This window comes from Paramisgurnus dabryanus, chromosome 11 (genome assembly GCF_030506205.2).
Source record: "Paramisgurnus dabryanus chromosome 11, PD_genome_1.1, whole genome shotgun sequence".
Classification (NCBI taxonomy): domain Eukaryota; kingdom Metazoa; phylum Chordata; class Actinopteri; order Cypriniformes; family Cobitidae; genus Paramisgurnus; species Paramisgurnus dabryanus.
Window position 1 is genome coordinate 1,077,021 of NC_133347.1, and position 27,823 is coordinate 1,104,843.

Below are 27,823 nucleotides of genomic sequence, written 5' to 3' on the forward strand. Positions count from 1 at the left end.
TGCACTGACATATCTGAACATATATCAGTGCAATTGTTTTTCTCAAGATGCACACCAGTATTGTTTTTTTTCTAAGCCATGTTTGTAAAAACTCCTTAAAATAACTAAGGCCTGTTCCTGGATTAATCTAAACCTTGTCCAGGAAACCGTCCCTTTGTGTATATATTAAATAAAACAAGTAATTCGTAACATTCTCAGCAGTACTACGGTATAATGTTCTTTTTCTAACTTCGCTCGGTGTTTCACATGGGAATCGCTTTGGGCGTGACCAACTGCGGAAGCTCTAAAGAAACCACGTCTGTCTTTGACAGACAGGTTGACCTGTGACCAGCCTCCGCCCTACCCATGTCATTCGGGCTTTCTTCCTGTGGGAGACTGCAACAAGCTCTCTTAGCACATCCCGACTTGCTGATTTCATTTAACTGTTCAACAGGTGGACCGTCATTGGATTCCTAGCTATTCTGATCTTCCTATTGCGTAGTTACAGCGGTAGGTCACATCTAGTTTTAACTTACTTGGGTTCACGCATCAAGGCGGACCTGTCGAAGGTTTAATTGCCTATCCTAGCAGACTAATGTGTTGTGACGCGTCTATAGATTGCGCTATGTCGACGGCGACTTCCCCTGCCAAAGGGCACGAGTCGAAGACTAAGGAGGCTGCATCCCGCCCTTGTCCATCCTCATGTAGAGCTACGATCTCGGGCAGGAACCCTCACCCTATGTGTATCGTGTGTATGGGCCGGAAGCACGCTCAAACGTCGCTCACTGTGTGTCAATGCCGTTGAAAATCCTGGAACTGAGCCTAAAAGTGTCAGTGGCTAACAAGCAGAACCCTTGCCTGTCTGGAGCTGCCTCGGCAGTGACTGATCATCTCCCGCGAGTGAGTACTAGCTGGGCGGAAATTATGGTAGCTGAATCCCCGGATATGACTCCGCTGTTCGATGGCCTGCTCACGCATGAGGATGGCGAACTGGGGGACGAGGTCGCAGATGGCGATGCTAATTCTGACCTCCTCGACCTGGATATGGATGACGAAAGGAGGAAGAGTATTCCCCCTTCCCGGCCCAACAGTCCAGACCACCTAGCGCAAACGATTCGGCCCCTCCTGCTGAAAACAACCTGCACGAGGTGTACAAACGAGCCGCAGCGAAGTTGGGCCTAGCCTGGCCAGCCGCTAAGGACGCCGAAGGAGCCGTGAGAGACCTTTATGATGGGAAAAGGCTGCCGCCGGCCCACTCAGCAGCGAGACAGCTCCTGCCTGCCGTGCCTGCGTGTATGAAAGAGATGTCTCGTTATTGGTCTAGCCCCTTTAAGAGCAAGCTCCCCACCAAGAGACATTCGATGCTGGAGATTCAGGGAATGGAGGAGTTGGGGTTGGCCGGACCCCAGCAGTGGAGCCTTCAGTTGGCTTATCACCTCCATCCAAATCGACAATCTATTTCTGCCTCATCGCAGATTTCACTGCCGAGTAAGATGGAAAAACTGACCGCCGCATCTTTTCAGAGGATGTACAAATACGCGGGGCAATCCGTGTGCTCGCTGAATGCTGTTACTTTACTGTCAGCAACCCTAGCGGAGATTTTGTAAGAAATGGGGCAGCAGTTGGACTCAGGAGCACCGAACCGGTGCTCTGGGACGAAATTTGTGTCGTGAACAATCTGATCCTGCGCTCCTCATGTGGTGCGGTTCAGGGCTGCGGTCGTGTGATGGGTTTGGCCGTATCAGGGGAGAGAGCGTTGTGGTTAAACCTGTCAGGCCTGTGCGACGGTCAGAAAGCGGAGGTGATGGATTCCCCTTACGACCTGACTAAGGGTTTACTCGGGCCCGCTCTCGAGAAGATGAGAGAAACCAGCACCCTCAGGAAACAGGAGGATGAAGCTTTCCACCTCTGCTTGCCACGCAAACAAGCGACGCGACTGCCCTCTCAATCGACGCGGCAGGTCTTCGCAGCAGCCGCGGCGGCAAGAGGGAGGCCGATGAACGTGAGAGCTGTAAGACGACCGGATGGCTCCGGACCTTGGGGAAAACATTAATTTGCGGCCGCGGCGGCTAGGAACCGTCTGCCCCACCCTGAGGACAGGAAGAAGAAGCGTGCATCCTGACACGCCGGTATTCCCCTGCCCTTCTCTATCCACCTGCAAAGAGAAGAAGGTGGGAATACAGCCCTCCTGTTCTGAGTTCAGTAAGGGCTCATTATGTTCGCTCTCCTCTAGTTCAGACAAAACAGAGAGGTTTGAGCCATGTTTCTTGTCAGCAAGCACTCACACACACAGGGGAATTGAAAATAAAACATGCATTATAGCAGCCAAGCCATGTTAAAGAAACTCAAAACATGCAAACACACGAAATGCACTTTCCCAGTTTCACCGCTGGGGAGAGCGCTCGCTCCTTCAGCAGGAGCCCGCACGGTGCACGTGATGACGTCATCACTGTGCGTCAACAGCGGGGCAGAAGTGTACGGGGGGTCTTCTCTCTGCCCGCATAGTCAGCTGGCGTGCATGCGTGGTTCATCCGTGGGTTTTAGCAACAGTTTCACAGGGATACAGACTACAATTTGCCATAAAACCACCTCGTTTGAACGAGGTAATTATGTCAGTGGCTGAGGGTGAATCGCTCGGGTTTTGATGGCCGAAATCGAAACCCTTCTGAGCAAACAGACAATCAGAGTGGTGCACAAGGAGGAGAGCCGTCTGGTACTAGCCAGAGTCAGGGAACAATGTCTGTCATTAATTCTGATAGCCCCAAGCTGGCCATCCCGACATTGGGTGGCCGAGATAGTTTAACTTTTGTCAGGTCAGCCGTGGCCCCTCTCCCCATGGAGGGACCTCCTGTCTCAGGCAGGGGGGGGAATTTACCATCCTCATCCAGACATGTTATCCCTCAGGGCTTGGCCCGTGAGAGGTGGAATCTGAATGCGGCTGGTCTGCCCTCGTCAGTCATACATACAATTCAGAGTGCAAGAGCTTCCTTTATCCGCACACTTTATGGCAATAAGTGGCGTGTTTTTGAAGAATGGTTTGAGCGGAGAGTGGTTATCCCTTTTCAGTGTTCTGTTAAGGATATTTTATGCTTTCTCCAGGATCTGTCAGATAAAGGAAAAGCTTTCTCCACCATTAAAGTATACCTGGCTGCTAATTCAGCCTGCCATATAGGTTTTGGTGAGAAATCGTGTCTAAGCAGATGGTTCCATTATGGGATCTACCCATCGTCTTAAGGGGATCGCACACCAGCCGCGCAGCTCAGCACCGCGCCGCATCGTGTCGCGCCTAGCAGAACTCGGAGGTATTGTAAACCGGAAGTGCACATTAAATAGCGCGCGCTTCGTCAGATAGCGTCTACTTCAAAATGCAAAATATACGTTAGCAGCCAATGTTAATCCTTAATGATTTGGGGCAAATATGATGTTATTTAATGGTAAGCTATGTGAGTGGCGCTGTGTGGCGCGACAGGTATTTGAACAACTTCCTGAGTCACAGCTGGGCGGCGCGTACAGGCCCATTAAGAATATGGGTGCAAACCGGGAGCAGTCTATATCTCCCAGAGTGAAACACCGGGCAAAGTTAGAAAAAGAACGTTGGGTTACTTAATGTAAGGCCCGATTCTTTGATAACAGAGTGAGGTGTTTCACCAGCACTTCCCTCCTTGCACCTGGACAGTAATGACGTAGGCAGGGGTCAAAGACAGACGTGGTGTCAATAGAGCTTCCACAGTTAGTCACACCCAAAGCGATTCCCATAGTGAAACACCTCACTCTGTTATCAAAGAACCGGGGCTTAGGTTAAGTAACTCAACTTTTCTATCCTATAATTCAATATTTACAACCGAGATAAAACTGCCCTGACCGGTTTGTTTGTATTTCATTCAGGCATGTCGGCCGAACCTACCACACCCCCTGCCAGCATGTTCGACACAATCCCAGGATATGAGGGAACCCTGGCCGGCGGTGGAGGTAAGAAGCAATGCTATAGTTGTGCTCCTTATTAAACAACAAATAAACTTCAGTTCAGGATATGATCTTTATCTCAATTCAGACACACCTGTGAATGATTTCCCGTTGGTATAAGTATTGTTATTGATGTATCTTAAACAGGTGGGTATCTTCCACCTCCAATGCCAACTGTACCCATGCCTGGGCCCGAACAAGCGCCAACTCCGACTAACTGGGAGTGAGTTTCCTTCTCTATGTTGCGATTTAACATGTTGCAAAAAATCTTATCTTGAACACAATTTCCTTTGATATGCATTATTCAAACATGCGGTTGTCATGCAAAGACCGTCATACTTAAGCATTTTCATGCTGGCTACATTACACTAAGTGTTTTGTGAATTGATTTAGTGCTAAATGTGATTCTGTTCATAAACACTTTAGGTTTAAGAGAAGATCGATAGATGGCTTCTATACCCAAATTGACTCCTTTAAATATTGCATCAGTTGTCTGTTTTTAAAACAGTGCTGTATATTGAAAATGTCATCTTGTTACATCTCTTAACTCTTTCACCACCAGCGTTTTTAAAAAAAGTTGCCAGCCAGCGCCAGCGTTTTTCATGATTTTCACCAAAGTTTAATGCCTTCCAGAAAATTTTCTTCTTTAAATATATAAACATACAATACACCAAATGTCATTGGGCAATACTTCCAGGTTAAAAAAGTTGCGGAAGGACGCCACCTGGTGGATAATAGCGATACTGCGGAAAGACGGAAAATCTCGTCATTGGCAGGGAAGCATTTTCTCTTGATTGACGAAATATCTCGTCAATGGCAGCGAAAGAATTAATTTATAATAATAATAAGCAAGGATGTCATTCACTTACTGTAATCTAGACAGTATTTCTCTTGATTTACTTTGTGCATTCATTAGTGTGATACAACCTGATTTTAGTGTCACGTTACTGGTAAACCTACATGTGTAATGGTCTGTGGCCTCCAAGATCCAGATTGGGAAATGCTCGACTTCACACCCTTGCATGTCTTGTGCAAAGGTCACCCATCTATTGATCTTATTTATTTATTTCGTAACAGCATTCCCTCAATCTCAGAGGACAAAGCTCGTGAATCTCTACAAAAATACGTCTCCAGCAAATGTTGCTATAGATCTGCACCTGTTAAAGACGGGGTGATTACCAGCATGGAGACTTTTAATACCTACAGGGTGAGACCTGAATCTTTGTTAATAAGAGCGAATGGATCATCTTTTATATATTTTGTATAGACGTGGAAAATAATTGTAAGTGCATACATTTTTAATGTTTTATGTGTTGATGGTGATACTGACTTGAGGTTTTGTTCTTCATCCACTTTCAGTATCGTTTGGAGAGTTTCACAGAGTCCAGAACATCTGAATGGAGTCAGGAGCCTTACACAGGTACCTGAAGTCAAGGAAGTTTATAATATCATCATTCAGTTTTACTCCCGGCTTAAACCTTATTGTTTAAGCTTTTGCTTAAAGGAACAGTTCACCCATCAATAACAGTACTGATTGCTCACCATCATGTTTTGCCAAAGCCATGGCTTCTTAGTTTCGCTCCCTGGAAAACAAAGCTCCATTGAGGAAGAGAATCAGTAATGTTCACGTGGATAATAATGAGCAGTTATCATGATCAGCTAAACATTGGATTGCAAAGTTTGCGGCGTAGACTCTCTAAAAGACGTTCAAGAGTTTTGCTTGAGGCAGTTAGTGGAGTCAAAAAGTTTGCTTCTCCTAAATTGCTTGTAGGTGTTAAGAGGGGAGAGAGATGCTTCAGATAGATGTTTACTGGGAGCGTCTCATTGGTGTGGCTGTTGATGAAGTGCACAATGTTGTTCTATAGTGAGTAATGTTGTTTATTTAGATGCTATTCAGTTGCGGCTAGTTATTTCAATAACTGACTTGTTGCCAGACGGCTCGTTATTGTGGGGAGTCCGAAACAAGACGCTAGACGAAACAAACTGTGATTGGTTGTTTGACATGTCGGTCAAACAGCTTTGTGGGCAGGCTTTGTCCAGAAAAAGCAGCGAAAACACCAGGGCCCGGTTGCATAAAGCACCTTAAGAGAATAATTTAAGGGTGTTGCATACAGTATAATCCCTTAAACGGTTCTCTTAGGTAAGGGTAATCGTTAAGTGTTTCACGAGGTTTGCCGTTATAAAATATTTTGTTGCCATGAAGATGCAATGGAAAAAATTAAGGTTTTTTTCTGCAAACATAAGGGTGAACTTAAGGGAAAATTACACATAAGGTGCTTTATGCAACCAGGCCAGACCTTTAGTGTTGAAGATCTGGCTACGCGAGACTACATCCTGCTTGACAGCCTTGTACACCATTCAAATTCAGCATATAGATACGACCTTGTTTAGGATTCTCTTGTAAATATCTCCTTTTTTGCTTCAAAAGAAAGAATGTGAGACTGGTTTCAAAAGACTTAAAGGAACTGTATGTAGGATTGTGGCCAAAACTGGTACTGCAATCACCACTGTTGTCAGTAATATAAGTATTTAAAATTAAAATGATTTCTTAATGTCTAGTGACATGTCAGGGCCATTTTATGATTAATCGCTAATTTTTTTTAAGTAAATCTTTAAGTAAACAATGACAAGATGTTCATTTTAACTTGAGCTGCTACCACCCCCATATATTGTTCAAGCATAAAGGTAGTCCCGCCTCAAAGTCATGCCATTGGTTAAGACCGGATCTGATACGACAGATCACTCAAACCCACACACAGAAATGTTTCGACACACATATCACCACAGAGCCATAGCGTGTATATCTTCAGCACGTTAACTTATAAGTAGTTATATGGGGAGACCATTCGTCAAACTTTTATGACCCCCTCCCCCACCCGCTGACAGGTCGTGTTTTATGACCCCTTGACAGATGGCGTTTTATGACCCCTTGACAGATGGCGTTTTATGACCCCATGACAGATGGTGTTTTGACAGGTTGTGTTTTATGACCCTTAACAGATGGTTTTATGACAGTTTGTGTTTTATGACTCCTTAACAGATGGTGTTTTGACAGTTTGTGTTTAATGACTTCTTTGACAGCTCATGTTTGGCAGGGGGGCGGGACCATCAATCAAAATCTGTACAAGTTGTCAACTTTAGACAGAAAGTATTTAATGGTTTTATGACGGGTCATTTAGAGTGATTGTTTTTCCTGAGTGTGTTTTATGTCAAGCGTATGGTGTCATGTTTAATGACGGCTCGTGTTTCGACATTTGCTGTTTATTGACATTTGATGTCAGATCTCAACCATCCTCCCTCCTTTCGCACAAGACATGCATTCTTTCACAGGGGTGCGTGTTGTAAAGCGATTAAAGATTTCTAAAACTCAATGTTGGTAAAACAATCCCCCATTACGGTGTCAAAAAAGTAAAATGTTTATTTTAGATTTAGACAAATCATGAACAATGCTACGATTAAAACATTTGTTTGTAACATCACAAGTTATTTAATGAAATATTCCGTATACGTGTATAGTTTAAGCAATGATCTGAGCCATAACCTTCGGAGCCGGCAATACTACAATCTTTAGACGAAAGTCTAAACTAAATACAATTTAAACGATTCATGAGTTCCGTGAATCTTTTCATAACCTGCACTATAGTTTCACGCGTATTAAAGATCCGGCAGTGCCTGACAAAGCGCCGGGTGAGCGTTCATATCTGCCATTTTAAAATAATGTTAATAAATGTAATTCTGTCCACTATGGCAAAATAGGATTTTATTTTAGATTTACGGGAAACTTTAACCAAGTCTCTGATTAAGACATGTGAATACGTGCACAGATGGTAACAGAGAAACTTATATATGACGTTAATAAACTTTTAAATGTTTTTAAGAAGTATTCACCCCATTTTGGGGTTTTATTTTTAATTAAAGGCTTCTTAAAACATGTGTGATTATGTGTATATTATACAAAGAGTCTTATATTGTCTGCTCTGACAAAAATAAAAGTATTATTTAGATTTAGGTCAATTGACTGCGTGTATCTTATAAATACAACTTGATAATACGTTTGTTTTGTCAAGAGACTTTTTTAAAGTCACGCAAGAATAAAATCTTTTAGTTGTAATGGTAAACATTAAATATACTATTATCTATTTAACTATAAGCTATATTTTTCTGATCAACCTCAAAGTTTTTGATGTTGAGCTTATGACCGTGTGTGATAGATATTTCACAGCAGGGTCGGTTTGTAATCTAGGTAGAGTCTTTTAAAACTGTAGTGGTAAAATGTAATATGGTAACTCTGTCAAAAAAAGTAAAAGGTTTATTTTAGATCATAATCTATTTTATGGCAAACATTACTGTATCTAAAAGTTTTTAACAACACAATTTATTTAATGAAATACGCAGTATGTGTATAGCAATGAATTGTACCAAAACCCCCGTAGGTCGACATTTCTTTAGACTAAATCCTATTTATTTTAAACTATATAAAAGTTTAATCTTTTCAGACATAGTATTCTGATCACACCATTAGATAGCGCTCCGGCGTTTACAAACATACGCGGATGAATGTTCATATCCACCGTTAAGAAACTTTTAAACGATTAAAAACACTTTCATATCATCTTCTGGGTTTTGTTTTAAATTAATGATATCTTAAAACCAACTGGGAATATGTGTTTATTACACAATAAAATGTAATTATGGCCGCTCCGGTATAATAGGGGTTTTATTTTAGATTTGGGACTTTCTTTAACCAAGTCTCTGATTAAAACATGTGAATGCGTGCACCAAAGTTGTCAGATAACGTAGACTGATGCGCACATATATCTGGTGTTAAGAGCCTTTTAAACGTTTTAAGACATTTCACACCCTATTTTGAGTTTAATTCATTAATGTCATCTAATATCGAAGTGTGTACATGTCTATTTACGATAAATGTAACACGGTACGTATTGTCAAAATAAAAGGTTTCTTGAACATGTTATTCCAGTGTGTGGTTCTTGTCTTGCGAGTGTTCGACATATTTAGTGATGTGGAAAAAGTTTGTTGTTTGGACGAACAGTTTCAGTCTCTCTCTCTCTCTCTCTCTCTCTCTCTCTCTCTCTCTCTCTCTCTCTCTCTCTCTCTCTCTCTCTCTCTCTATCACCAGTCCGCTATCAACCAGCAGACAACCCCCCAGATGTCTGGACAGAGGGAGTGTTGGTAAAATAAAAGAAACTCAGCCCCCATTGACAAAAAGTAATAGGTTTATTTTAGATTTCAGGCTTCATTACTCAGATACAGATTAAAGCATGTTATTTCTTATTCGTAATTTAAAGAAACTTAGAAGTTTTAAGACATTTCATCACACATCCTATGATGACATAAACCCTTGTGTTAGCCCTTAGAGGACAACAAAACGGGTGCAAATATTATTTATCAACGTTTGATGTTGTTATAAACCAGGTTGTCACATACGTGACAACAATCATTGCTTTAAAGACAAAACATTTAACAAATTTGACATTTTGTTAAACATGGTTGTGTGCGTCCACAAACACAACATCAGTTAGGACATGGTTCCACATAATATTAAAATCACGGGCTTACGTTAAATAGGTAAACCTTAATTTTTACTAAATAAAATAAAAATAAACTATTTTAACATATTATCTGATATTAGGTTAGGTTTAAGATGAATTAGTGTCTATAGCTTTACGAATTACATCGTAAAACCCCCAGCGGATATGGTGTGTGCGTGTGCGCGTGTGCAATGGCTGTTATCACGTGGTGCGGACCGAACGACCAACGCTGCGGGGGTTGTGAAGCGAAGAATGAGTTCAGATGAGAAGTTTTTCCTTCTGAACACAGAACCTTTACCAAAAACGTAACCCCGGATTAACACATCACAGAACAATTTGAACAACCGTGTCGGATTCGTACACACCAGAGGTCTGTTTTATGTTTTGCAGAAACTGTGGAAGCTTTTGATGCTGCCAAGGTGTCCGAATTCGCAAACAAACTATCAAACGCAACGCGGCGGAAACATGGGGACACGATCCTTTTGTTGCTGAGAAAGCGATTGAACTCAGAAACAAACAAGCAAGCAAAGTTGTCTACGAAACTACAGATTCTTGAAAAAGATGGCACAAAGATCATTCGAACGACTACGCAATGGCCAGATGGGGTATGTGTACGGGACCGACCTTTTTAAAGATATGCTTAAAAAGAACTACAAGCGCGAGATGTCCAATCTACTATGTACTGTGATATACAAAGAGGCCAATGTGTGCATGACTCCAAACTATTGCGAATCTAACGCCGGTCGTGTAACCAGACTCAAGGAAAAAACAGATGGTGTGAAAATTATAGATGGCTCTTTCAATAACATGGTACAGACAGTTGTACAGGCCCAAGAGGAACCCCGTGTGATTATTAGAAAGGCCCTAGAGATATTTTATGAATGTGACGAGGCCTAGTTCTACATCATCAATATCATACTTATGTCGGCCTTTGTAATTGACGTATGCATTGATATCCTTGTAAAGAAACGAGAAATTAATGTGTGTGAAATCATAGAAAATGCCGTAGATTTCATGTTTGAAAAGGGTCTTGGATCATGCATGCACTATCTATGGTATCTAGATAATATCATAACGGTTAATGATGACTAAAAAACCAAACCTGTGAGCCAATGGTATATTTTACGCAAGTTTTACAGTTGTTTTTTAGTTTTCCAAAAGTTTCATTCTGTTTTATTTTTACTCAACATTATGGTGGCAAGCCATGTCCGTCAACAAATGTATACTTTAACAAAAACTACGTTCTAGTAGTTTCAATGTATGGTAACTGTTGTTTTTTCATCATTGATTTTGTATACTGCTTATGTTTTTGTATGTTTTGCTGTACCGGTTTCATAAAAACAAAATATACAAGGATTTATGGTCTTAATGTCTGTGTTGTTACCATTAGAACATTTAGACATCTTGTTCAGACAACGTGTGACATTGCTCATTCTTCATATGTTTTTGCAACACCACACAGAGAAACGTGAAAGATTAATAGAAATTACATGTGACTACATCACATGTCTTTCAGAGGCGTAAAATAAAGTCACCAATGTTAGTATGGGATGCTAAAACAGCACAGGCACAAGCTGATCCTAATTTTGATACCTGCCGTCTGTCACATAGTCAAAGCTCATATACTTCATGTCTCTACGAATCCTGACAGAGTTTTAGTTTCACATACACAACACATCAAATGTAAACCACGGTAAACTAAATACATTTGACAGCAAAGATCTCTAATTTTCTGATAACCCCAAAAAAGATGATGGGGTCATCATCAAACATCGCTCACTTTTAAGGTACCGAAAGGTTTTTGTTTATTTTAGTATAACTCAACACTGAAATTTTAGTTAAGCACACAGAAATGCACAGATTTTACGTTTTAAGTATACATGTGTACATCACATTGCGATTTCAGTCTCAACTAGATCGATGATCTATCAATATTAGCCACAATGTTGTTTGTATGCTTGCTCTGATTTCACAAAACATCCATTTACATTCAAAACCTTTTGGATTCAGCGCCTTAAAGTCATCAATGTTATTTCGTTCACATCAAACGCACCAAAATTTTGAATGTGCAAACTGTTTTACTTCGTTTTAAACATGTTTGTGCGGTTTCGGTCTAGATTTTTATAGAAAACTTCAGAACATGACACCATTTTAACATTTACAAAAGGATGAAACATTTTACTTTTAACTGGATCCCATGAGTATGTGTTGCTGTGACAAATACCTTTGATTGTTTGGAAATTATATGAATGCAGAGAAACAACGCAAAAGTTTTGAACTTTAACATAATTTATATGCGTCCTGATTTTTAAAAACAGTAAGCTGTAATGTTTCTTACACACAGATCTAAACACATCACAAGTCTCAATGTTTAATAACATAAAAACCTGTATGCAAAGGTTTGTTGGCGTATTTTTAGACACAAGCTGTTTATTTTCATCTTTAAACAAATGTGTATGACAAAAGTTGTTCTGCCTGAACTGACACTAAGGATCGATGCCGAAATGTTAAATCTAAGTATTTGCAAAACAACCTTCACCGTCATATAGATGTTTTCAATCTAATGGTACCTGTTTAAATGTGACCATACTATTTCAAACATTACCAAGTTGTAGATGGTTGTGACTCAAGTTACAAAGGTTTTAACAAACATTACTGTTTGTCACGGTGTGTTTCATCGCATTGCTGATGTATGCAACAGACTCTCAAGTTTTATGTTAAAAGGATTACTAAAAATAAAAACCTAAGCATTCTGTATTATGTTGGTGCTGATGATTTTACAAGTTTACAGTTTCAAACATTTTTGCTATATTCGCTGTGAAAGATTTAGTAAATAAATCTAAAACATAAACAGTGTTGAAGAGTTACCTTAATCATCTTGCAACAATTTTCAAGAGATTACCAACATGTATGATGTACTAACTGTCAGGGGATCTGTGATATTATTTTCTGAAGTAATTAGCTATCTAATGGCTACTGCACAATAACTTAAGCGATAAAGAGTTTGACAAATGTTACATAAACTATAGAAACGAAACAAGATAAATTACAAAGTCACTGGCATGAGGTTTACACTTAAATAAATCACGCAGATGTTTAAATTGGTACATGTGTTTTATTTCTCATCAATAGAAATACATAATTTGTTATCATTGTAGTGTAGAAATATCACAACGTTTTTCACGGCCGGTTCATTTCACCAACAGCAATTTGATCATTATTTGATATTGTAAACACACACAAACACACAGTAATAGTCTCTAAAGATTCTACAGAATACCATTAGCTTTTTGTCATCAAGTTTGTAACAGATGTATCACGAAGCCTGTTTCATGATCTTGAAACCAAACAGTCTGTGGAATCGATACACGCAATGTGTATTGATTCATCAGGCATTGTCGTATCCTTCTTGGGGACACAGGTCCATTGGAACATCATCAGACATTACTTGAGCCGTACAAAGGGGTATGTTGTTGTTGTAGGTTGATGGTCCCCCATCAGATACTGTGGAGGACTTATTGAGTGCACAGGTCCATCTGTAGGTTCTCTCATATACATATTGCTCTGGGGTGGGGGGTAGCGCGAATGTGTTGGTGTAGCAGTAGGAGTCCATAGTTTCTTGAAACTTGTTAGGCAATTGTGTTTGAATGAATCATACTGGCTCCGATTTAATGACTGTAATGGATAGGTGGAGATAGGAGTCCTGGAGTTAGGGACACTCCTCTCTGAGGGGTAACAACTGCACTTTAAACATCTGCGTGATTTATTTAAGTGTAAACCTCATGCCAGTGACTTTGTAATTTATCTTGTTTCGTTTCTATAGTTTATGTAACATTTGTCAAACTCTTTATCGCTTAAGTTATTGTGCAGTAGCCATTAGATAGCTAATTACTTCAGAAAATAATATCACAGATCCCCTGACAGTTAGTACATCATACATGTTGGTAATCTCTTGAAAATTGTTGCAAGATGATTAAGGTAACTCTTCAACACTGTTTATGTTTTAGATTTATTTACTAAATCTTTCACAGCGAATATAGCAAAAATGTTTGAAACTGTAAACTTGTAAAATCATCAGCACCAACATAATACAGAATGCTTAGGTTTTTATTTTTAGTAATCCTTTTAACATAAAACTTGAGAGTCTGTTGCATACATCAGCAATGCGATGAAACACACCGTGACAAACAGTAATGTTTGTTAAAACCTTTGTAACTTGAGTCACAACCATCTACAACTTGGTAATGTTTGAAATAGTATGGTCACATTTAAACAGGTACCATTAGATTGAAAACATCTATATGACGGTGAAGGTTGTTTTGCAAATACTTAGATTTAACATTTCGGCATCGATCCTTAGTGTCAGTTCAGGCAGAACAACTTTTGTCATACACATTTGTTTAAAGATGAAAATAAACAGCTTGTGTCTAAAAATACGCCAACAAACCTTTGCATACAGGTTTTTATGTTATTAAACATTGAGACTTGTGATGTGTTTAGATCTGTGTGTAAGAAACATTACAGCTTACTGTTTTTAAAAATCAGGACGCATATAAATTATGTTAAAGTTCAAAACTTTTGCGTTGTTTCTCTGCATTCATATAATTTCCAAACAATCAAAGGTATTTGTCACAGCAACACATACTCATGGGATCCAGTTAAAAGTAAAATGTTTCATCCTTTTGTAAATGTTAAAATGGTGTCATGTTCTGAAGTTTTCTATAAAAATCTAGACCGAAACCGCACAAACATGTTTAAAACGAAGTAAAACAGTTTGCACATTCAAAATTTTGGTGCGTTTGATGTGAACGAAATAACATTGATGACTTTAAGGCGCTGAATCCAAAAGGTTTTGAATGTAAATGGATGTTTTGTGAAATCAGAGCAAGCATACAAACAACATTGTGGCTAATATTGATAGATCATCGATCTAGTTGAGACTGAAATCGCAATGTGATGTACACATGTATACTTAAAACGTAAAATCTGTGCATTTCTGTGTGCTTAACTAAAATTTCAGTGTTGAGTTATACTAAAATAAACAAAAACCTTTCGGTACCTTAAAAGTGAGCGATGTTTGATGATGACCCCATCATCTTTTTTGGGGTTATCAGAAAATTAGAGATCTTTGCTGTCAAATGTATTTAGTTTACCGTGGTTTACATTTGATGTGTTGTGTATGTGAAACTAAAACTCTGTCAGGATTCGTAGAGACATGAAGTATATGAGCTTTGACTATGTGACAGACGGCAGGTATCAAAATTAGGATCAGCTTGTGCCTGTGCTGTTTTAGCATCCCATACTAACATTGGTGACTTTATTTTACGCCTCTGAAAGACATGTGATGTAGTCACATGTAATTTCTATTAATCTTTCACGTTTCTCTGTGTGGTGTTGCAAAAACATATGAAGAATGAGCAATGTCACACGTTGTCTGAACAAGATGTCTAAATGTTCTAATGGTAACAACACAGACATTAAGACCATAAATCCTTGTATATTTTGTTTTTATGAAACCGGTACAGCAAAACATACAAAAACATAAGCAGTATACAAAATCAATGATGAAAAAACAACAGTTACCATACATTGAAACTACTAGAACGTAGTTTTTGTTAAAGTATACATTTGTTGACGGACATGGCTTGCCACCATAATGTTGAGTAAAAATAAAACAGAATGAAACTTTTGGAAAACTAAAAAACAACTGTAAAACTTGCGTAAAATATACCATTGGCTCACAGGTTTGGTTTTTTAGTCATCATTAACCGTTATGATATTATCTAGATACCATAGATAGTGCATGCATGATCCAAGACCCTTTTCAAACATGAAATCTACGGCATTTTCTATGATTTCACACACATTAATTTCTCGTTTCTTTACAAGGATATCAATGCATACGTCAATTACAAAGGCCGACATAAGTATGATATTGATGATGTAGAACTAGGCCTCGTCACATTCATAAAATATCTCTAGGGCCTTTCTAATAATCACACGGGGTTCCTCTTGGGCCTGTACAACTGTCTGTACCATGTTATTGAAAGAGCCATCTATAATTTTCACACCATCTGTTTTTTCCTTGAGTCTGGTTACACGACCGGCGTTAGATTCGCAATAGTTTGGAGTCATGCACACATTGGCCTCTTTGTATATCACAGTACATAGTAGATTGGACATCTCGCGCTTGTAGTTCTTTTTAAGCATATCTTTAAAAAGGTCGGTCCCGTACACATACCCCATCTGGCCATTGCGTAGTCGTTCGAATGATCTTTGTGCCATCTTTTTCAAGAATCTGTAGTTTCGTAGACAACTTTGCTTGCTTGTTTGTTTCTGAGTTCAATCGCTTTCTCAGCAACAAAAGGATCGTGTCCCCATGTTTCCGCCGCGTTGCGTTTGATAGTTTGTTTGCGAATTCGGACACCTTGGCAGCATCAAAAGCTTCCACAGTTTCTGCAAAACATAAAACAGACCTCTGGTGTGTACGAATCCGACACGGTTGTTCAAATTGTTCTGTGATGTGTTAATCCGGGGTTACGTTTTTGGTAAAGGTTCTGTGTTCAGAAGGAAAAACTTCTCATCTGAACTCATTCTTCGCTTCACAACCCCCGCAGCGTTGGTCGTTCGGTCCGCACCACGTGATAACAGCCATTGCACACGCGCACACGCACACACCATATCCGCTGGGGGTTTTACGATGTAATTCGTAAAGCTATAGACACTAATTCATCTTAAACCTAACCTAATATCAGATAATATGTTAAAATAGTTTATTTTTATTTTATTTAGTAAAAATTAAGGTTTACCTATTTAACGTAAGCCCGTGATTTTAATATTATGTGGAACCATGTCCTAACTGATGTTGTGTTTGTGGACGCACACAACCATGTTTAACAAAATGTCAAATTTGTTAAATGTTTTGTCTTTAAAGCAATGATTGTTGTCACGTATGTGACAACCTGGTTTATAACAACATCAAACGTTGATAAATAATATTTGCACCCGTTTTGTTGTCCTCTAAGGGCTAACACAAGGGTTTATGTCATCATAGGATGTGTGATGAAATGTCTTAAAACTTCTAAGTTTCTTTAAATTACGAATAAGAAATAACATGCTTTAATCTGTATCTGAGTAATGAAGCCTGAAATCTAAAATAAACCTATTACTTTTTGTCAATGGGGGCTGAGTTTCTTTTATTTTACCAACACTCCCTCTGTCCAGACATCTGGGGGGTTGTCTGCTGGTTGATAGCGGACTGGTGATAGAGAGAGAGAGAGAGAGAGAGAGAGACCACATTTACACACTACAGACGCTAGTCAATCAACACGTTCATCATAAAAACAAAGGCAAAGTTTATGCATGTTTCGTTGACTTTAAAAAAGCATTCGACTCGATATGGCACGACGGCTTATATTATAAAATTCTACAATCAGGCATAGGAGGAAAAGTATATGACATCATTAAATCCATGTACTCAGAAAACAAGTGCGGAGTTAAAATCGGTGACAAAAGAACAGAATTTTTCAGTCAAGGGCGTGGGGTGAGACAGGGCTGTAACTTGAGTCCAACTCTATTTAACTTATATATTAATGAGTTAGCAGTGTTACTGGAACAATCCAGCACACCTGGTCTCATCCTAAACAACTCAGAGATTAAAGCTCTTCTGTATGCAGATGATCTGGTGCTATTGTCAGACACTGCACAAGGTTTACAGCAACACCTGGACCTGCTGGAGAAATACTGTCAAAACTGGGCCCTGACGGTCAATCTGAAGAAAACTAAAATTATGATTTTCCAGAAAAAAGCAAGATTACAGGATAACAGATACACATTTACTCTGGGAAACACTGCACTAGAACACACCTTACACTATGACTATCTTGGGTTAAAAATCAGCGCATCAGGCGGTTTTAGTCTCGCGGTAAATGCACTTAAAGAGAAAGCTAGACGAGCATTCTATGCCATCAAAGGCAAATTTAAACAAACAGACATTCCTGCTACAGTTTGGTGTAAAATATTTGATAGTGTAATAATGCCCATAGCTCTGTACGGTTGTGAGGTTTGGGGTCCACAATGCCTAACAGATTACTCCAAATGGGACAAACATCCAATGGAATCCCTGCATGTTGAATTCTGTAGAAATATTTTAAGAGTTCAGAGAAGAACACCTACTAATGCATGCAGGGCTGAATTAGGCAGATATCCCCTAATAATACACATCCAAAAACGCTCCCTTAAATTCTGGTCACACTTAAACTCAAGTCCCCCGAACACACTTCAATATGAAGCCCTTAAAACTCAAGAGAAGAGACCTAAAACCAGTCCCATCTGTCAACTGGCTCTAAAACTCCAGACCAGCACTAATAAACGCAAACAAACCACAATAAACCAAATCATTAAAGAAAGTCAAACTTTATATTTGGATCATTGGGATAATGAAAGTAAAAACCAAAGTAAACTAGAATGTTATCGGGCACTAAACAGAAAATACAGTCTGTCAGAATATCTCTCCACAGTTAGAGATGTAAAGCAGAGACGAATCCTCACTAAATACAGACTCAGTGATCACAGTCTGGCAATAGAGAAAGGCCGACATAGACAAACATGGCTCCCAAAAGAAGAGCGAATCTGTGTCCATTGTGACAGTGGTGAGATCGAGACAGAGACACACTTTCTCCTTTACTGTGGTAAATATAAAGAGCTTAGAGAAAAACACTTTGACAAAATCTCAAAGCTCATACCAGAGTTTCATAGCTCTTCAGATTCAGATCAAATGAAGATGTTACTGGGGGAAGACAGACACCCATCAGCTGCTGCTAAATTCATTTATCAGTTACACACCATCAGAAATAATCCACAGCCCTGATCTTGTACAGTATTTTTATTTTACCTCTCAGCTGCCTCCATAAATGTACATTTGTATACTTCATATGTTTATATTTCAAAGTCTACTTTATATTGTAAATATCCTCTGATTCTATTTTATTGTATTTGCAGTAGTACTTCATCCATCACCCAGCACCTTAGCTTAATTGCACCTTAATGTTTGTTAATATTGTGTTATTGTATGTTTCTCGTTTTATGTATAATGCTTTGGCAATATTGTAAGTGACACAATCATGCCAATAAAGTTCTTTAAATTGAAAATTGAAATTGAGAGAGAGAGAGAGAGAGAGAGAGAGAGAGAGAGAGAGAGAGAGAGAGAGAGAGACTGAAACTGTTCGTCCAAACAACAAACTTTTTCCACATCACTAAATATGTCGAATACTCGCAAGACAAGAACCACACACTGGAATAACATGTTCAAGAAACCTTTTATTTTGACAATACGTACCGTGTTACATTTATCGTAAATAGACATGTACACACTTCGATATTAGATGACATTAATGAATTAAACTCAAAATAGGGTGTGAAATGTCTTAAAACGTTTAAAAGGCTCTTAACACCAGATATATGTGCGCATCAGTCTACGTTATCTGACAACTTTGGTGCACGCATTCACATGTTTTAATCAGAGACTTGGTTAAAGAAAGTCCCAAATCTAAAATAAAACCCCTATTATACCGGAGCGGCCATAATTACATTTTATTGTGTAATAAACACATATTCCCAGTTGGTTTTAAGATATCATTAATTTAAAACAAAACCCAGAAGATGATATGAAAGTGTTTTTAATCGTTTAAAAGTTTCTTAACGGTGGATATGAACATTCATCCGCGTATGTTTGTAAACGCCGGAGCGCTATCTAATGGTGTGATCAGAATACTATGTCTGAAAAGATTAAACTTTTATATAGTTTAAAATAAATAGGATTTAGTCTAAAGAAATGTCGACCTACGGGGGTTTTGGTACAATTCATTGCTATACACATACTGCGTATTTCATTAAATAAATTGTGTTGTTAAAAACTTTTAGATACAGTAATGTTTGCCATAAAATAGATTATGATCTAAAATAAACCTTTTACTTTTTTTGACAGAGTTACCATATTACATTTTACCACTACAGTTTTAAAAGACTCTACCTAGATTACAAACCGACCCTGCTGTGAAATATCTATCACACACGGTCATAAGCTCAACATCAAAAACTTTGAGGTTGATCAGAAAAATATAGCTTATAGTTAAATAGATAATAGTATATTTAATGTTTACCATTACAACTAAAAGATTTTATTCTTGCGTGACTTTAAAAAAGTCTCTTGACAAAACAAACGTATTATCAAGTTGTATTTATAAGATACACGCAGTCAATTGACCTAAATCTAAATAATACTTTTATTTTTGTCAGAGCAGACAATATAAGACTCTTTGTATAATATACACATAATCACACATGTTTTAAGAAGCCTTTAATTAAAAATAAAACCCCAAAATGGGGTGAATACTTCTTAAAAACATTTAAAAGTTTATTAACGTCATATATAAGTTTCTCTGTCACCATCTGTGCACGTATACACATGTCTTAATCAGAGACTTGGTTAAAGTTTCCCGTAAATCTAAAATAAAATCCTATTTTGCCATAGTGGACAGAATTACATTTATTAACATTATTTTAAAATGGCAGATATGAACGCTCACCCGGCGCTTTGTCAGGCACCGCCGGATCTTTAATACGCGTGAAACTATAGTGCAGGTTATGAAAAGATTCACGGAACTCATGAATCGTTTAAATTGTATTTAGTTTAGACTTTCGTCTAAAGATTGTAGTATTGCCGGCTCCGAAGGTTATGGCTCAGATCATTGCTTAAACTATACACGTATACGGAATATTTCATTAAATAACTTGTGATGTTACAAACAAATGTTTTAATCGTAGCATTGTTCATGATTTGTCTAAATCTAAAATAAACATTTTACTTTTTTGACACCGTAATGGGGGATTGTTTTACCAACATTGAGTTTTAGAAATCTTTAATCGCTTTACAACACGCACCCCTGTGAAAGAATGCATGTCTTGTGCGAAAGGAGGGAGGATGGTTGAGATCTGACATCAAATGTCAATAAACAGCAAATGTCGAAACACGAGCCGTCATTAAACATGACACCATACGCTTGACATAAAACACACTCAGGAAAAACAATCACTCTAAATGACCCGTCATAAAACCATTAAATACTTTCTGTCTAAAGTTGACAACTTGTACAGATTTTGATTGATGGTCCCGCCCCCCTGCCAAACATGAGCTGTCAAAGAAGTCATTAAACACAAACTGTCAAAACACCATCTGTTAAGGAGTCATAAAACACAAACTGTCATAAAACCATCTGTTAAGGGTCATAAAACACAACCTGTCAAAACACCATCTGTCATGGGGTCATAAAACGCCATCTGTCAAGGGGTCATAAAACGCCATCTGTCAAGGGGTCATAAAACACGACCTGTCAGCGGGTGGGGGAGGGGGTCATAAAAGTTTGACGAATGGTCTCCCCATATAACTACTCTTATATAAAAGATTAAACTGATTTGTTGATGTCTCTTTCTCTGTCTGACAGGGCAGGTTGTGGATGCTGGTATTCAACCTGCGCCATTGGCGTGGCAGATTCCTACTAATCCTCCAGCCTTCTTCAATGACAAGAAGCAGACCATTAAAGTGCCTTATACCTCCTCAGTCAAGGTTGTAATAAATACCAAAGGTCATAAGGCCTCATTTATTTACATACATTTTACATTTATGGGTGATTCTCGCGAAATTAGACATGTGAGGTGTCATGAAAAAGTTTGACAAAAAAAGTAAATGCAAAGTAAGAGTATTAAGTATTTCTTCACATATTATTTTGCACATGATTTCAAATGACATCATACAAGCCAATTTTTTTTTTTTTCACATTAAAGGGGGAAATTTTCATTACCGTAATGTGTCCATGACTGGATTTGGGTTTTTTGACATGGAAATATTTATAATTTAAAAAATATAAAGCTTCAGTGCATGTTATACTATAAACATTTACAGTAAAGAAACATGTGGTATTTGGTGAACATTGGTAAATGTAGAGACAATAATAAGGAATATAAATGTGTCCAAGACCAATTTTCTCATCCTCCGCAACAATTTTCAATCATTGTTTAAGCCCTCAAGGAACTAACATTTAAAAAAAAAATGTTGGAAGGGACATAATTGACTGTGACACTCAAGATGGCTACCAGGTAAGCAATTCTTATTTTTTCTCTTCAGATAAAAGTTGAAATTTTGTTTGTCATAGTACCTAGACAACTTTCTAGTTCTCATTACCGAAACATAAGTTTGTAAATGCATATATTTAATGTAACATCGTGTTGCGGTAATGATAATTTTTATAATGCTAATCTAAAAAATCTAAATAATTCTATAGGAAATGTTTTAAATCCTCTAGTAAGTTCAGACCTTAATGTTATATGCGCAAAAACATTGTCTTCAAGGGCTTTTTAAAAATCCTATGCTGGACACCTTCTAAGTCTGGATTTCGTGACAATCACCCGCATGCATTTGGCAAGCACTTGAGTCCAAAGTGACTTTCAGTGCATCAGTATAGTACATAGATGTACCAGCCATGTCAGAATATATTGTACATGTATTTGTATTTTAAAGCATTATATTTTGTTTATTTTCCAGAACTGTCACGCGTGTCTTGGATTAGGAAGAGGTCCCTGTACCACATGCGCTGGAGCTGGAAGCGTGAGTGACATCATGACCAATTGCATGATGGGAATTGTATTATTTGCAGAAAAATCTGAGAAAGAATACAATGTGTTTTGTGAGGGGGTTTTGTGTGTGCTGATTGAAGGTTTTTATTTTAAAGCTGTAATCTGTAGTTTTGGCCTCTCGATCGCCATCTCTGTTTGATCTATGCAATTTGGGGATTTATTATTCTATGTGCGTTGTGATTTGCCTCGGTACTCTACGCGGATGAGACTGATCTCTGTGATCACTGCATAAGGGTCGATCTATCATTATACATCGACTTGACAGAAGTATCTTAAAAGTCATATATCTAAAGGAATATAGTTGCTGCATTTGTGCTGATTAAATGAAAATGTAAATGTTTCAACGTACAGTAGATGTCTTGCGTGTTCAGAGGAAAATGTAATCTCTGCTTCAGTATTTAATCACTTCAGATGTTGAAAACCCCTGCTGATATCTTTTTTTTGCATGGCCTGCCAAGTTCCCTTTTTAACTGGAGACTCTCTGCAGTTAGAACTTTTATTGTTTTAACAACAGATGATTCCCCAGATGTAAGAATGCAATAAATTAACATTTAAATGACGTTCCTCTTCCAAAGATGATCGTTGTTTAAAACTTCACATATTAAATGCTGCCATCTAGTTGACAAGTTTAAACGCTAAACAACTATTGTATAAACAAGTTGCACTGGCAGCCCTAGGTATGGTAAGGTGATAGTTTTAACCAGAGATTTTTTTTCTTCTTGCTTAATAACAGAATTTTGTTTATTTTTTACCTGAATATAAAGTTTGCAGCTTTAACACTGTTTTAGAAGAAATTATTACACGGTCCAAATATTTACAAGGAATTTTTTTATGTGGAGTTGAACATGATCCCATTTCTTGTGCGTGTGCAGAAAGTGTGTTGGTCGTGTAATGGTTCTGGATTTCGTCAGGCTCAGGACCGCTGCATGAACTGCAGGGGCCTTGGTCGAGAGAGGTAAGTCGAACCTCTCAAGCTAAATTAAATCAATCTTTCTGAAGTTCATCATTCAAAGTTTAAATTCCAATGTAGTTCTTTAATCTAAATTTTTGTTTGTTATCTTTCAGATGTAATTCATGTAACGGCCATGGCTCTCGTGAGTGTGAAACCTGTCGTGGGAAGAGACAGATGCTCGTCTTCATCAATCTCATTGTTAAATGGTATGATTTGTGTGTTGAATTAGTATTGTTTATTAATGCAAGTGTCAATGTTATCACGCTATGGGATTTTCAGCCATTTTTTCGTCCGAAATTCAGGTCATGTACCACGATCAGTTCAGCTCAGATTATCATGTAATGTGCGATGTTTACAGATCAAATCTTACACCTCTCGATGTTCTGGTAAATCAGGCCACCCTGATCATATCAGACATTAAATTGGGATGATTACTTTCCTAATACCCAACATTTTATACATTTAGCATTACAGCAGTGAGATTTGCACAGGCGAGCATTAATTCCAGGGGCCTCATTTATCAACAGTGCGTAGAAAATGTTCTATATTTGTACCTACGAATGAAATTAAGAATGTGTCTAAGTACAAAAAAATCGGGATTTATCAAACGTGCGCACCGGGTTCGTACGCACATCAGTAAGTAATCATTGATGATAAATCCCACTTGTTCTTAAGCATCATGCTCGTGCACGTTCATGGTCATTTGCATTCCGAAACGCCTCCAATGAACCATATATGGTGACAACACCTCCCGTTATAAGTCACGTGGTTGTGCTTTTCCCCTCATCGCAATAATGACAAAGAGAGCGAAAAAGAGGAACTTTACAAACACAGAAATTGAGTTACTGGTGGATGAGGTTAAAAACACATCTGTTTGGTTCACTTAGTACGGGAGGAATGACTAAAAAAAGAAAACAAATCTGCATGGGAACATACCAGTGAGTTTAATTCCGTTGGGTATGAGAACACTTCTAGAAATAAAAAAGTGGTTTGACATTAAATTATCAGCCAAAAAAAAAAAACGCGGCACACCGACGTGAAATCTGTAGGAGGACAGACAATGACAGAACTTTCCTTGGACAGCCGCATAACCAGCATCATCGGCGCGATATCTGAAAACGCACTCCTGGCGGAATGGATGATTTGCCAAGTCTTTCAATAATGCAAGATAAGCCATTGCCCTTGTCAAGCGTTTGACGGAGCTTTCTTACATAGGGTTAGACACTAATTTCATGAATTAACTTCAATACTGATTTGCAATTACTTTATTAACAGTAATCATTTTTAACACCTGGGGGTGGATAGACAAAGTGTTATTTTAACACTGGGGACGGTCCTGTGTAGTATCGCTATTCTACCAATAGATGCTCTGCGTACGCATACTCAGAGGTGTGCGTATATTTACACACATTTCTACGTATAAGTGCAATTTGATAAATTCCACACTTTGCGTAAAACTGTTCCTACGCACACTTTACGCACACTTCTGTTCGTACGCACGCTTGATAAATGAGGCCCCAGGTTTTTATGTTATTTATAATATTCAGATTTGTTTGATATGGATTTGATGATTTTAGGAGCACCGAAAAAGATGATTTCGTAGCACAACAATCGAGTGGTCTGAGAGTGAAAAACCTTGAAAGTGTCTCAGGGAAGCGGCTGTTTCAAAATGCCCAATACATGGTAAGCACAAGCGTGTATATATCATTGTGAAATAAATACAGGAGAAAATTAACTATGTAGTGCATACAGTTTTGTGTGTTTGTGTAGTAATTTGTGTGTTTATTGTAGCTGTATCCGATTATGGGTTTTCCTGATGCTTCTGTCGCACAAGCTTCTGAACGTTTAGTACGAGAGCATCAGAGAAAATACGCCCAAAACTCCCGCATATTACAACAGGTACCACCCTAGTTGTGTGTCTCTGTGTGTGTGCTTGCAAATAAATAACTGGTAATGGTAAGGTTGTATTGGTTAATAGCAAAAATTCTGTTATCATTTACTTACTCTCATGTTGTTACAAACCTGTATACATTTTTCTTTGTTCTGATTAAAACTTTAGGTATAGGTAAAAATTTTAGGTATGTTTGTAATTAAACCGATCAGAGGCCCCATTCACTTTCATAGTATTCTTTTTCCTACTATGGAAGTCAATGGGGCCTCTTACATTTTGGGGTGAACTATCCCTTTAATGCATAGCTAACATGAACTAACAAGTCTTCTACAACATCTATTAACCATATTTAGGGCTGTTGAATATAATCATTTTTACGATGCATCGTGATGCTAATGTGAACGATTATTGGATCGATGCATACAAACAATCGTTTATTAAAAAAGCAGTGCTCCCATGCATATCTCTATAAGATGTGCACGTGAAGGAGATTTTTTCTATTTGCTGTCAAAGGTTTTTTTTAGGATATAAAGCACTCAATTGACACACTAAAGATGCCACCTCTGGAGAAGTGTTAGGGAGAGAGACTTACCTGTGCCATAATATTAAAAATTAAGAATGCAACGCATCGTGATGCATCGATATATCGGATTGAATTAAATTGAATGGAACCATTGATAATAATTATAATTGTAAGACCGGTGACGATTCACACCCCTTATTTTAATTCATGTTAATTTCATGTACAAATTGCATTAGCAAAGATTAGGCATTGGCAGGTATGAGATTTTGGTGGTATGATCACCCTAAGCCACGGTTTTACAGTGCAGTATTGCCTTTGCAACACAAAAATGTGTTATTTTCAAATGTATACATACAACAACTTTCAACGTCACATAATAATTTTTTTTTTTAAGCAACAAACAACATGTATGCCAGGTAAAACGGTATCACAGAAAATTTTAGTGGTTTTGAAACCTTGACTCTTAAAAACCTTGGTATACCTTGAAATCGGTAACCGGCCCATGCCTAGTAGCAAAGAGGAATAAATGCTGAAAAACAATATATTGTTCATGTTAGCGAATGCATTTATTAATGTTAACAAATACAACCTTATTGTAAAGTGTTACCACAAAACTTTGTTGTATCGTCTTTTATCTAATAGTATTATTTTAACCTAAAATTGCATGTCTTCTTTAACTGAATTATATATATTTTCTCTTGTTCTAGAGACAGACAATAGAGCTCATTCCCATTACCAAAGTGAACTACACATGGAAAGGAAAATCCTATTTTTATTTTGTGTATGGAAATGAGTTTCAAGTGAGCGTTGATGATTACCCAGCCACCTGCTGCTGCTCTGTGATGTAACACAACAAATATCATCTGATATAACCCTACACATTTATATACACCCAAAAATACAGTACATTTAACCACTACTGTGTATACAGCAACATTGATTTATTTCATCTGAGTTTGTGTTTAAGCAGACTGTGTTTGTGTAATGTCTGAAATGATAAAATTCTGACTTGACAGTACAGACATACATTTCTGTTGCATTTAATTTCTTATTTTCTTATAACTGTTACTCAAATGTTTATAAACTGTATATGTTATATATTCATTCTGTTTTTTATTTTTTACCATGAAATCTATTGTACAATATTTTTAACCTTCACAAGGATGCATTTCCAAGGTTTGCCATCTTAAGGTTGGAAACATCACAGGTTAATGTTGTAAAACAATACATTTCAACCGTTATGTGTACTGGTATAAAAAACAACTAAGATTTATCAAAACTCTACTCATTTTAATGTATCATCACTCCTATGTGCCGTTCTTCTCCTCTATCTCTGTACCTGCCTCGAGCTTGACTCATTTTCCTGAGGAAGAGAGATCTAGTACAAAACTAAACTGGATCTAAATCTTTGATCTGTAGGAATTAACAGTTTTTGAATAGCCATAGCTGGATCTTTTAGGTCAGACAGATGAAAAAGTGTCAGAACTGACCATGATTTATAAAAGAGAGGCTCATTTAATCTGATGTAATGTAAGTCGCAACGTATTTGTAACTTTTAGGTATTCACGATTACATTATGAAGTCATTTAAAACTGTGAAATATAATCCAGTTGAACTTTGTACTCCTAATAAACCTATAATAAAGGATCATACTGCCACATTGCCTTTTTTCAATTATTTCTTTGAAAAAACATCTGAGCAATTCCAGCATTGTGGATTTGACATTTGCAGGTAAAACTTTCTCAGAGAATGCATTTATTACCAAAATATTTAACCATACTGTAAAAAAAATGCAGTATTTTTGTCAAATCAACATCTACTTTTATGTTACCTTAACTACCAAACTACCTTTACTACCTAAAAAAACGTAATTAGGTGCTTTTACAACGTATTAAAAACGTCCTTTTTTGGATACATTGTTTTTTAAAATGTAGAGTGTCGTTTTTAAAACGTTGTGCTGCAACATTACCTAATTACAACCAAAATACAACGTTGTGAAACATTGTAAATACGTTTTGTGTTTGCTGGGGTTCGACTTCATGCGGCGCCGCAAGAACCGACAGCCGGATGACGTCAATGTACCGCGAGAATGATTCAAGCTCTCGCGATACTTTGACGTCATCCGGCTGTCGATTCTTGCAGCGCCGCATTAAATCGAACCATAGACATGAAGTCGAACAAGCCTAGTATGATGCATGCATGGATCTGGCGTGGATGACAGCATTCCATTACACCAGAAAATGACTGGAAAAATATGAGTAAATGAATTTAAG

General features: G+C 38.0%; 3 protein-coding genes across 7 annotated transcripts in view; 2 read left to right on the forward strand and 1 right to left on the reverse strand.

Moving 5' to 3' along the window:
- Window positions 1–5,383, reverse strand: part of grip2a (glutamate receptor interacting protein 2a) — a 55,613-nt gene extending 50,230 nt beyond the window's left edge. The window contains exon 1 of one of the 2 annotated variants that reach the window (XM_065248159.2): window positions 5,273–5,378. The gene's annotated coding sequence lies outside the window, so the exon portion shown is untranslated. Of the gene's footprint in view, window positions 1–5,272 lie in introns of both variants that reach the window. The other variant, XM_065248163.1, reaches the window with a different exon arrangement.
- The window catches only part of LOC135730321 (protein SSUH2 homolog), a 32,709-nt gene extending 5,501 nt beyond the window's left edge, over window positions 1–27,208 (forward strand). For all 4 annotated transcript variants that reach the window (XM_065248207.2, XM_065248210.2, XM_065248208.2 and 1 more), the window contains 11 exons: window positions 3,865–3,948; window positions 4,090–4,165; window positions 5,020–5,149; window positions 5,302–5,362; window positions 20,996–21,117; window positions 22,093–22,155; window positions 23,057–23,139; window positions 23,250–23,342; window positions 24,714–24,819; window positions 24,928–25,035; window positions 26,258–27,208. In XM_065248207.2, the coding sequence (XP_065104279.1) occupies window positions 3,865–3,948; window positions 4,090–4,165; window positions 5,020–5,149; window positions 5,302–5,362; window positions 20,996–21,117; window positions 22,093–22,155; window positions 23,057–23,139; window positions 23,250–23,342; window positions 24,714–24,819; window positions 24,928–25,035; window positions 26,258–26,398 (1,067 nt within the window). In that variant the 3' untranslated portion in view covers window positions 26,399–27,208. The remainder of the gene's footprint in view (window positions 1–3,864; window positions 3,949–4,089; window positions 4,166–5,019; window positions 5,150–5,301; window positions 5,363–20,995; window positions 21,118–22,092; window positions 22,156–23,056; window positions 23,140–23,249; window positions 23,343–24,713; window positions 24,820–24,927; window positions 25,036–26,257) is intronic.
- Window positions 1–27,823, forward strand: part of LOC135730320 (protein SSUH2 homolog) — a 40,701-nt gene that overhangs the window by 718 nt on the left and 12,160 nt on the right. The gene's annotated exons all lie outside the window — the stretch shown is intronic.